General features: G+C 33.7%; 1 protein-coding gene across 1 annotated transcript; it reads left to right on the top strand.

Annotated features, from left to right (window-relative positions):
• The first annotated feature begins 3,797 nt into the window (after positions 1-3,797).
• Positions 3,798-4,883, top strand: LOC110683099. Its single transcript, XM_021859453.1, has one exon. The coding sequence runs from the start codon at positions 3,798-3,800 to the stop codon at positions 4,881-4,883; it is 1,086 nt and encodes a 361-aa protein (XP_021715145.1).
• Positions 4,884-12,407: the final 7,524 nt, after the last annotated feature.

Genomic DNA, 12,407 nt, shown 5'->3' with positions numbered 1-12,407 from the left:
ACTTATTTTTACTGAATATTATTTTTTTAAGGTGAAGTGAACAGGGTCTATTACGGAGTATTATAATCTACTCCGTAGCTTGAAAGAGACGAGTAAACTATCTGATCTCCAAAACATAAATCTATCAAAATCTTTTTGCATATATTTGGATCTGCTACATGAGAAACTTAATGAACAAGATAATCAAACTACATAAAAAAATTTCAAATGATAAAGTAAAAGACTTACTCCCTCCGTCCTACAATACTTGAGACGTTGGGGTGGACACGTAATTTAAGAAAACTATAAATGGGTCCATTTAAAATGTTTGTTTATTATATAAAATATTTTCTTTTGTATTTTTATATTGTAAGAAAAAAACAAGTGGGGTTGAAGTTAGGTAAGTGAGAAGAGAAAAAATGTGGGAATTTTTTTTTTTCTTTTAGTGATCTCATTTTATATTTGGTAATGTATCAAATATTGTAAAACGGACGAAAATGAGAACTATGTCAAGTATTATGGGACGGAAAGAGTATTTAGAGGCATAAAATCAAAAGGTGGCCTGCAATTGCATCATGCAAATTCCAATTTATACGGTAAAATGAGATAAAAGCATCTCCTCTTTATAAAAAACAAATAATATACAAACCAAATTCACATTTTACAATGCATATATGAAGCATGACAACTTTTATTGTTGTTTTTTTCACAAGTTGTGCAACAGAACAATTAACCTCTCTTTTCAATAAAGTACCCCTTCGTGGAGTAGTGATATAGAACTATCACGTATGGGCTTATTGGGCTCATACCGGGGGCAAAAATGTAATTTTGTGCAGTACTTATCATATAGTAAAAAAGTAGTCTCTCTCCTCTTAATAACAATATCTAACACTATAATAACAGTATACAAATCAAGAATATAACAGTATACAAACCAATAATAACAGTATACAAATTAATAATAACTAAACACCGACAAACAACTAACTCGTCAATTTCGACCAACTCAGACAATTTCCAGCATAGAACTCACCATTTTTAATGGCTAGAGCCATAAGTCGACAAGGAACTTGTCTATGTTTGAAGACCATGAACATCAGCTGGAAGTACTCCATAGCATTGCTCACTCTTCTGCTTTTGGGTGGTTTCCGGTGATTTCTAATGGAGGTGGTTGCGTGTTTTTGGGTTTCGACCAAGGGGTGGCTAGTGGGGTGGGTTCCTTGTTGTCGGAGGTGGAGGTGTGGTGGGCGGAGGTTTGGCCGTCAATGGGAGCTATCCATGGAGGTGGGGAAAGGGTTTAAGGGAGGAAGAAGATGAAGAGAAAAGGAAAAAAAGAAAAATTATATTGTGGTATGGACAACTATGAGCCCATATCTGATAGTGGGCTATAGTTACACCTTCTTGAAGTACATTCATTCATTCATTCTTTCTTCTACGAAATTTATTGGACCATTCAAACATTTTACATTGATTTGTGAGACACAACGATTATATCTTTCTCAAAGTTCTCACACTTCATTTAACTGTTCTTTCCCTAGGTGTTCTTCATTTAATAGTTACTCCGATAAAGGCCATATTTACACTCAGTGTACAAAAGCATATTGTAAGCTACCAATATCATTATGACAGCAAAGCATGTCCCACTAAGTAAAGGAGGGAAATTAAAATTTTAGGGGCAATACCTCATGGCAGCGGTAAAATTTCATGTGGTGCCACAATTAGCTTTGGGAACTGTAATTAGGAGAGAGAAAGTTATCTCCTTTTTCTGCCATTAGTTTACCCCAAATTCCTTCATCTTCTTCAATCTCTTCTATCTTGGGTTGTTTTCAAATCGTAAATTTTTTTCGGAAGGACTACTGTTGGAGACAATATCTTTAGTAGTATGTTTTCGGTTAATATGTTTTATGAGAAAATGTTTTCGGAAGGACTACTAATAATTGTTTGATGAGAGTTAAGTGGGTGGTTTTTGTCTGCTTCAAGAGCTGCCCAATTTTCAGCAATAAAAAGGAAAGCAATTTGTGGTGCTTTGGTTGTTGGCAAGGTGGTGCCGGGATTATTATGGATTTTCAATGGAGGAATTGGTGAATTTGACCCACTTATTATGTTTAAGCAAATCAAGTACACAATCCGCCCTTTGATTAATCAATTAATTTTATCAACAATGTTTCTTACAGTATTTGATAGTATCAAAATTTGTAACTCGTTACTATTTCTATTTTAGTGATGCAATTAAAATTCAGGTAATACAAAAGATGAATATTCTTATACGGAGTACGTAGTATGTTCAATGTTCATGTATATTTTCTTTTATTGTACTGGTATACAAGAGATGAATATTCTTATACGAAGTATACTGTATTACTGTATACAAAATTCAGATGGTAATGAAAAATGTGTTAGAAGATAAATATGAATGCCTACAATTATTTGATTTGATTTCACAATGTTCACACAAGTCCAAAGACTTGTGAACTTGTGTGGCATTATATGTAAAACTCTTGGCTATATAAGCCATGTTACCGGAGCAATATACATAATCAATTTCTCCATCTTCTCTTACTCCTTTATAAAACTTTCTATCGGTAAAACTTTAACACGTTATCAACACCAGTTTTCAGTCAGGTATATTTATACCTACTTATAAAAATTTATAACAGAATAATACTATCTACTTCTAACTGTTTCGAGGAGTATGCTCTATAGTTGCCCATATTTGGGATCCTCTATAACAGAAACTCAAACATTTACTTTATATACCTCAAAAACAACGGTGAAAGTTCTCTTACTTGTGAATTTACTACTATCATCTTTTGTTTATTCATGTTGATGTTTCTTTGTTTGATCCATGTTGATATTACATACTCATTTTACGTAAATTTTTATCTTAGTTATTTTAATTGCTAAGTAGTAGCTTTGCATGCATATTATTATTAACTAGATTAACAAAAAGATGCAGCCTTTTTTATACTTATTATTTTTCTTACTTTTACATATTTTTTTGTGTTTCTTTCCGTTTTCGAACCCATGATCTTTTATAGATATTAGGGCTCTCGGACCACTATGGCTTGCATTCCCAGTGTGATAACCTTTTACAATTATAAATATATATATTTAGACCATAATTTTTGTCAGTATATTAGATTGTTATATGATATTTTTACAGTTGTACAGAACAGTAACGGATAAACCTACCTCTATAAAAGGCGGATTTTTCCCCGATTTCACCACAAATCCCTTATCCCTTCCCACTTTTTATCCAAAAATCACCTAAATAAAAAAAAATAAAAAATTCACCCCTTCTTCTCCGATATTTTCCCCGACGACGGCAACCAAAACACCCACAACTTCACTTTTGAGGAAGATTTAATGAAGATAAAACAATATTTCCTTCTAATTACTGCGCTTGTAATTTTATTAGTAGCAATATTAATTTTTGTCATTACGTATAAGTAAAACTCACTTATTTTGTCGTTTTAGTATATTAAAAGCTTGTTTTTGTTTTATTATGTATGTTTGTTGTTATTAATCATCATTGTATAATATTACTGTTATCATTATAATTATTGTTACTACTGTCATTGTTGTCGTTTTGCTATTTTTTTTGCAACTAACATGATTAATTTTTGCCTAATCACATAATTACTCACAATAATAAACCAAGGGGGAGAAAAGACTACATTATTTATGGTTTATTATTATTAAATTTAATTATCACGTGTCTTATTAACTTAATTATAAATATGGAAGAACTAAACATGTGAGTTGTACATATAATTTGTTATTATAATCTAATTATCACGAAATTTGTTGTAGCTAAAATGGGAGACCTTATGAAAAGACAGTTCATCATCTTAGATTTATCTGGAAAGAAATTTCTGGAATGGAAAGTGGACGCAATGATGAATTTGAAAGCTCAAGGCTTGGAGCACACTGTTAAAGAAAATAAAAGTCCCTCTGGTCAAACAACTGATGCTACCTCTTCTGCAATGACGGTTGAAAAACCTATCACTGAACAAGATAAGGCAAAAGCCTTAGTGTTGTTAAGGCATCATTTACATGAAGGCCTTAAAACTGAGTACATGATGGTTGAAGATCCCAAAGAATTATGGGACTGCCTTAATGAAAGATTTGGACACCACAAAAGGGTGCTCCTTCCTAAGGCATTATTTGACTGGACAAATTTACGGTTCCAGGATTTCAAATCTGTAATAGATTACAATTCAACCATACATGAGATAGTATCTATATTGAGATACTGTGATCATCCAGTCACCGATGAACAAATGATTGAAAAAACACTCACTACCTTTCATGCAAGCAACATACTGTTGCAAGAACAATATCGTGAAAGAGGTTTTAAGAAGTTTAATGAATTAATGAGTGTATTGCTTGTCGCGGAACAAAATAGCGATCTTTTGTTGAAAAATCATAATCTCAGACCAACTGGGTCTTTGGCCACTCATCATGAGGCAAATGCAACAAGTTCTTATCCACTCGAGGCAAATGCTGCACGAAGAGGTGGACGTGGAAATCACAATGGCCGTGGAAATTATCGCGGACGAGGCCGAGGACGTGGTAGAAACAATTTTCAAAGAAACAGTAATTTCAAAAATTTTGAAAAACAGAAGGGACAGTCATCTGGAAGCCACAAACAAACTCTTTCAAAAGGAAAAGACACATGTTACAGATGTGGCATGACAGGACATTGGGGACGTACTTGTTGTACGGCCAAACATTTGGTAGACCTTTACCAGGCTTCTGTAAAAGGCAAAGAGAAAAATGCAGAAGCAAATTATGTTAATGAAGAAAATGCTCCATGTCCTACCCTTGATGTGTCCGATTTCTTCATGGACAATGCTGAAACTGGGAATGATTTCATTCTTGGAGAAAACAACAATGCTTAGGTTCCCCATCTACTAATGTAACATATGCTATGTTTTAATGTATTTTCTTAGTTCCCTGTATTTTAAATTTCTAGTCATATACTTTAAATCTTTATTATCAATAAAAGTTTGTATGATATTATTCTAAACTAATCTTAAATTTATTTTATGAAGATATGGATCTGCCTGAAGTTAGTTCCGAATATCAATGCCTTTTGGACAGTGGAACAACACATACTAACTTAAAAGATAGAAAATATTTTTCACAACTAAGGTTGTTTCAAGCAAATGTAAACACCATTTCCGGGTCAGCTAAATTAATTGAAGGATCTGGAAAGGCTTGTATAATGCTTCCAAATGGAACAAAATTAATAATAAATAATGCTTTATATTCGAGTAAATCTCGAAGAAATCTCATAAGTTTCAAAGATGTGCGCCAAAATGGCTATCATTTAGAAACAATGACAACGGGTCAAAAGGAGTATTTATGCCTTACGGCAGGAAAATATGGCAAGAAACACATTTATGAGAAATTGCCAGCATACTCTTCGGGGTTATACCGTATAAACATACGACCCGTGGAAATCAATATGATATCTAACCAGAAGTTAGATGACAAACATTTGATTATTTTATGGCATGATCGTTTGGGACATCCAGCAACTGGGATGATGCAAAGAATAGTAGCACATTCAGTTGGACATTCAATAAGAAATGTCAAAATTCCCCGATCAGATGAATTAACATGCTCTGCATGTTCACTTGGCAAATTAATAATAAGGCCATCTATGAACAAAATTGCTACTGAATCTCCAAAATTCTTGGAAAGAATTCAGGGAGATATATGTGGGCCAATTAATCCAGCATGTGGACCATTTCGATATTTCATGGTTTTAATCGATGCTTCCACACGATGGTCACATGTCAGTCTGCTTTCAAGCAGAAATGTTGCTTTTGCAAAATTACTTGCCCAAATTATCAAATTAAGAGCACAACTCCCAGATCATACAATAAAGAAAATAAGGCTCGATAATGCTGGGGAATTTACATCCCAAACATTTAATGATTATTGTATGTCAATTGGAATTGATGTTGAACATCCAGTAGATCATGTCCATACACAAAATGGTCTAGCTGAATCACTAATTAAGATATTACAATTGATTGCAAGACCATTATTAATGAGATCAAAATTGCCATCATCTGCTTGGGGACATGCTATAATACATGCAGCAACACTAATTAGATTGAGACCTACAACTTATCATATATTCTCACCACTACAACTTGTTTGTGGTAGAGAACCAAGTATCTCACATCTAAAAATCTTTGGTTGTGCTGTATATGTTCCTATTGCTCCACCCCAACGAACAAAAATGGGTCCACAAAGAAAGCTGGGAATTTATGTCGGGTTTGAATCCCCATCTATAATTAAATATCTTGAACCATTGACTGGTGACTTATTTACGGCTAGATTTGCCGACTGTCACTTTAATGAAGCAGTATTCCCAGCCTTAGGGGGAGAGAAAGTGGACCCACACAAAAAAGAAATAGAACTTATTTGGAATGCAACACAATTGTTGATGTTAGACCCACGAACAAATATGTGTGAACAAGAATTCAAGAAAATTGTTCATTTACAAAGTGTTGCAAATCAATTGCCCGATGCATTTGTAGACACAAAGAAGGTGACAAAATCACATATACCAGCAGAAAATGCCCCTGCACGTATTGAAATCCCAACTGGTAATAAGGCCATAGAAAATGAATCTCAGGCACGCAGAAAGCGTGGAAGACCACTTGGTTCAAAAGATTCTAAGCCAAGGAAACTAAAAAGATTGAATGGAATAGAAAATGAGACTAATAATGTTCCCCCGTCAGAAGGTCAAGAAAGACCAAATGTGGATGAAAGTAAAGAAAATGATGATAATCCAAAAGGGGACGAACAAGAAGACAACCCTACGGGGAATGAACAAGATGTTCAAAACATCGATAACAATGAAATTTCAATGAATTACGTCTTTACAAAGACTCAGTGGAATAGGAAAGATGTTATCGTTAATGAAACATTTGCAAATTCCATCGCAATCGACATCGTGTCTGATGAAAATGATGTTGAACCAAGAACTGTAGAAGAATGTCGACGTAGGAGTGATTGGCCAAAGTGGAAGGAGGCAATGCTGGCTGAGTTAAAGTCACTTGAAAAACGAGAAGTTTTTGGAAAAATAACCCTTACACCAGCAGGTTTAAAACCCGTTGGATACAAATGGGTATTTGTAAGAAAACGTAATGAGAAAAATGAAATAGTTAGATACAAGGCAAGACTTGTAGCCCAAGGATTTTCTCAAATTCCAGGGATTGATTATGAAGAAACATATTCTCCAGTGGTTGATGCAACTACATTAAGATTTCTGGTAAATTTGACAGTCACAAAAGGACTGCAAATGCGATTAATGGATGTAGTGACTGCGTATTTGTATGGGTCACTCGATACGGACATTTACATGAAAGTCCCCGAAGGACTAAAACTACCAGAAAACCACAAGCCTAGACAACTGCTTTCCATAAAACTAAAAAGGTCACTTTATGGATTGAAACAATCTGGAAGGATGTGGTACAACCGTCTGAGTGAATACCTTATGAGAGAAGGATTCAAAAACAACCAAGTTAGTCCCTGTGTTTTCATAAAGCGATCACAATCAGGATTCACTATCATTGCAGTTTATGTTGATGATTTAAATATCATCGGAACCCCAAATGAACTCGAGAAAACTGCAAAATACTTGATGAAAGAATTTGAGATGAAAGACCTTGGGAAAACTAAATTTTGCCTTGGACTACAAATTGAGCACTTGAGTCATGACATTTTTGTCCATCAATCAAACTATACAGAAAGAGTTTTGAAACGTTTCTTCATGGACAAAGCAACCCCAACCAACTTCCCAATGGTTGTTCGTTCTTTGAAAATGAAAAATGATCCATTCAAACCCCGAGAAGAAAATGAAGAGATTCTGGGTCCAGAAGTACCATACTTAAGTGCAATTGGAGCCTTAATGTAATTAGCTAACAATACTAGACCCGACATAGCTTTCTCTGTGAATTTGTTAGCCAGGCACAACAATGCACCAACATATAGGCATTGGAAGGGAGTTTGACACTTACTCCGGTACCTACGAGGGACACAAGACCTTGGTTTATATTACCAACCAAAACAAGATGCTGCTCTCATTGGGTATGCAGACGCTGAATACTTATCAGATCCTCAAAATGCCAAGTCACAAAATGGATATGTATTCACTTATGGCGGCACTGCAATATCATGGAAATCAACAAAGCAGACATTGACCGCGACATCATCAAATCATGCAGAGTTGATAGCCCTCTATGAAGCAGGACGGGAATGTGTGTGGCTGAGGTCGATGATCAGTAATATCCAAAAGGAGTGTGGAATGAACGCAATAACAGAAGACCCAACCATCATCTTTGAAGACAATACAACATGTATCGCTCAAGTAACTGAAGGATATATTAAGGGAGATAAAACGAAACATATTGCCCCAAAACTGTTCTTCACACATGATCTGCAAAAGGACGAGGAAATAAATATCCAGCAAATTCAGTCTTGTGAAAATCTTGCCGACCTTTTCACCAAATCACTTCCTTCGAAGAAATTTGAACAGTTAGTTCACAAAATCGGAATGCGACATCTTCGTGAACTATGCTGAGATCAGGGGGAGTATTATATGTACTGCACTCTTTTTCCCTTCGATCAGGTTTTTATCTAACCGGGTTTTTCCTGACAAGGTTTTTAACGAGGCAGTATACCAAAGCATATAATACTATATAGTTGTACTCTTTTTCCCTAACTATGGTATTTACCCCATAAGGGTTTTACCTAGCAAGGTTTTTAATGAGGCAACAAATACCTTTCTGTATAATAAGTATGGGCATTCAAGGGGGAGTGTTAGAAGATAAATATGAATGCCTATAATTATTTGATTTGATTTCACAATGTTCACACAAGTCCAAAGACTTGTGAACTTGTGTGGCATTATATGTAAAACTCTTGGCTATATAAGCCAGTTACCGGAGCAATATACATAATCAATTTCTCCATCTTCTCTTACTCCTTTATAAAACTTTCTATCGGTAAAACTTTAACAAAATGAACATTATATCATCACTATGAGAATTATAATTCAGCATTTTACTAGCCATATGGAGCACTTCGTATTCTTATATGAATGTACAACGAATTAACAGTATTTCATTTACAAGTTAAGAGTAACAATTCCTTTTGCATGCCCCCGGTTTACAATAATTTTATTGTACATCGAACATTTTGCGAAAAGTGACCCTTTTTTCTTACAAAAGTGACCCTTTATTTTTTACAAAGTGACTCATATGTTTACAAAAGTGACCCTTTTTTTCACAAAAGTGACCCTTTTTTCACAAAAATAACTTCTTTTTTCACAAAACTGATCATTATTTTACAAAAGTGACCTTTTTTTTTTCACAAAAGTGACCTTTTTTTTCTACAAAAGTGACCCTTTTTTTCACAAAAATAACTTCTTTTTTCACAAAAATGATCATTATTTTACAAAAGTGACCCTTTTTATCACAAAAGTGACCCTTTTTTTTCACAAAAGTGACCCTTTTTTTTTACAAAAGTAATTAAGCTACAAATGCAAAACAGAGTATCAAAATCAAAATTCTTAAAAAAAAAAAAAGTATCAAAATCAAAATCGAAGAAACCCAGCAAAATTAGAACCTCCATTTTTACGAACAAACCCAACTCACCCACAAATATTGAACCACCGCCATTTTCAAACAAGCCCATTCAAACTTGTTCGAGCACCGCCCATTAGGCAGCCTCCAACACTGCGTGTCTGCGTGCAATGGCGGATCCAGGATTTCCGAGATAGTGTGTCACCATCAATTATTGATCATTTGTGAAAGTACAATTTTTTTTTTCCATGTCTTGTTCATAATTAATTTCAATCCAAAACTTATATATATAAAATATATATATGTATATATACATACATATATATGTATATATACATATACCAAATTGATTTCAATCCAAAAATAGGACACAAAAATTCATATCACAACCAAATACAGTACTTAAGAATTCAATTTTACAAGTCGAAAATACTACAAATAACATGTTATAAACCAATGGTACAATAAAATTATTATATTGAATTAACTTTATGATTTTTTAGTTAATTGATAAGCTTTATGGGGAAATTTTAAAATTGGTTGTACAAATATAAGATATAAAAAGGGAAAAAAAATTATTAAAAAATTATACAAAAAAAAGTGAGATAACTTAAAAGACCAGTTATTAAATATAACTGGTCTCTTTAATGAAAAAGAAAGTAACGCACAAAAATTGTGAAATGCAATAGCAGCATCAAAGAGACCTCTTATATAAATAACAGGTCTCTTTAATATATAAAAAAAAACACACCAAGTCTTTTGTAGCAATAGCAGCATCAAAGAGATCTCCTATCTTAATAAGCGGTCTCTTTGATATTGTTTGTTGTTACCACTAGCAGCATCAAAGAGACCCCCTATCTATAATAAGGGGTCTCTTTGATATTTTATTTTTTTAAAAAAATATTGTGTCACCGGACCCACTATGACTAAGTGGGTCCGCCCCTGTCTGCGTGACTATACTTCTGGAACTTGAGCGGCAACAATGGCGACACTTCCGACTGAGATAATCACAGAGATTCACTCACAATTACCTATTAAATCAGTTGTACACTTCAAATGCGTCTATAAATTCTAGAATTCCTTAATCAAAACACCCAATTTCATCCAACTTCATCTCAATCAACCCTTAATTTCCAACTTCGATCGTCATCTCCTCTTCTGTTATCAATCTCTTTATTCTGCAGAATTCGACCATGACAAGATCTCTTTCTTAGAGGTCCAGCTCCCACTCTCAATTCAGGGAGTTCAGGTGTTTGGGTCTTGCAATGGCATCATTTGCATTGAAGAGAGAAATAAAAGCAAATTGAAGAGAGAGAAAGCTTTCAGCAATGGCCTTGATTAGAGCAAAGTTCATAAAAGAGAATGAGGAGAGAGAAGTAATTTTGGGGAAAAGTCACGTGTGAAATTATTTAGGGAATGAAATTCTTCCTCTTCTTTCTTGCCACACAATAAAATAGTGTAAACCCGCTTTTTTTAAATATTTGTGTAAGAGTAATAGGCTATTTTTGCTATTTATGAATTCATCTTGTTTTTTAGGAAATGAAATAATCTTTTTTAGATTAGATGACTATGGAACTAAAAAATTCTGATTTCTAAAATTTCTTTAATAAAGTTATATATTCCATCATACGTTTAATTACAAGTTATTCACCGACGGTTTTTAAAAAATAATGGTGAGTTAAAATCAATTCTGAAGGGTATAGTTAAAGAATGAGCTTAAGTTTTACATCGATCACGTTAACGTTTCTAACGCAAATATAAAATTAATCATAAAAAATTATATATAATGATCAAGTAAACATTATGCAATCGTGGAGCAGTTAACAACACAAGATTTAATGCATAAATAACTAACCACATCGAGCAAATAACAGACTTATTTACATCATAACCATATTTAATTTAAACAACGATCAGTGTATGGAGATTATATCAGAATAACATTCATTTGAATATGTACATTAAAATAGGGATGTGTTGATCTTTAATTTATTTTAAAGGCATTTAATTTTGTTTACGTCCTTGTGTTGTAATTTTTTTTTTTTCCAAATTCTATTTCCTTAATTTCAACCTCTAACTCTGGATCTGTGGTTGCTGAAAGGGGTGGTAGTGGCTAGAGGTGTCAATTCGGATGATCAGATCGGATCTGATGAGGTCGGGTCAGGTCGGGTCATTTTTAAAGTCGAGTCATGCTAAAATTATTATGTTCGCGCAAGTTCAAATATAAATCAAATATTTTTCGAGTCATTTTCAGATCGGTTCGACTCGGTGTGATTTTGACACCTCTAGTAGTGGCCGGCAAGTGGCAGTGATAGTAATATGTCATACTGCCAAAATTTGCAAAAACAAAAAGCATCACGTAACGCTACCCTTGATAAAATTGAAATTTAATATTTTGTAATCAACTTTTTAAATCCCGTGTTTTCAATTGATCCATATAACTCCAACAAGTTTAAAGAATCATTACACAGTTGTTAGAATCATTTTCGTTTTTATAATACATATGCAGTTGATGTTGGACATAGTCTCCGCTTTTAATTAGTATCATTTTTAATTAATTTTAACCCTCCACTAATTTTTTAAAACCCTTTGTGTATTATTAGCCCTTTTGGATTAATGGATTAGTCGTTATATCACTTACGCTTTAAAAATAATTTGGTAACATTATGTCATTTGGTAAAAAATAATTAATTTTTTTTGTGTCAATCATTAATTTGGTATAGGATCATGCATTAATGTATAATAAGTAGAGAATTAAGCTAAATGGCAACGATCATCGTCGGCATATATACCCAATTACGATAGTTGGATAGCCAT

Source organism: Chenopodium quinoa, unplaced genomic scaffold, assembly GCF_001683475.1.
Source record: "Chenopodium quinoa cultivar QQ74 unplaced genomic scaffold, ASM168347v1, whole genome shotgun sequence".
Classification (NCBI taxonomy): Eukaryota; Viridiplantae; Streptophyta; class Magnoliopsida; order Caryophyllales; family Amaranthaceae; genus Chenopodium; species Chenopodium quinoa.
Note: the sequence above shows the minus strand (reverse complement) of the source record. Positions and strands in the feature narration are given on the sequence as shown.

What these genes read in the sequence shown, in the direction of transcription:
- LOC110683099 (XM_021859453.1), top strand. Translation starts at nt 3,798, where the DNA reads ATGGGAGACCTTATGAAAAGACAGTTCATCATCTTAGATTTATCTGGA.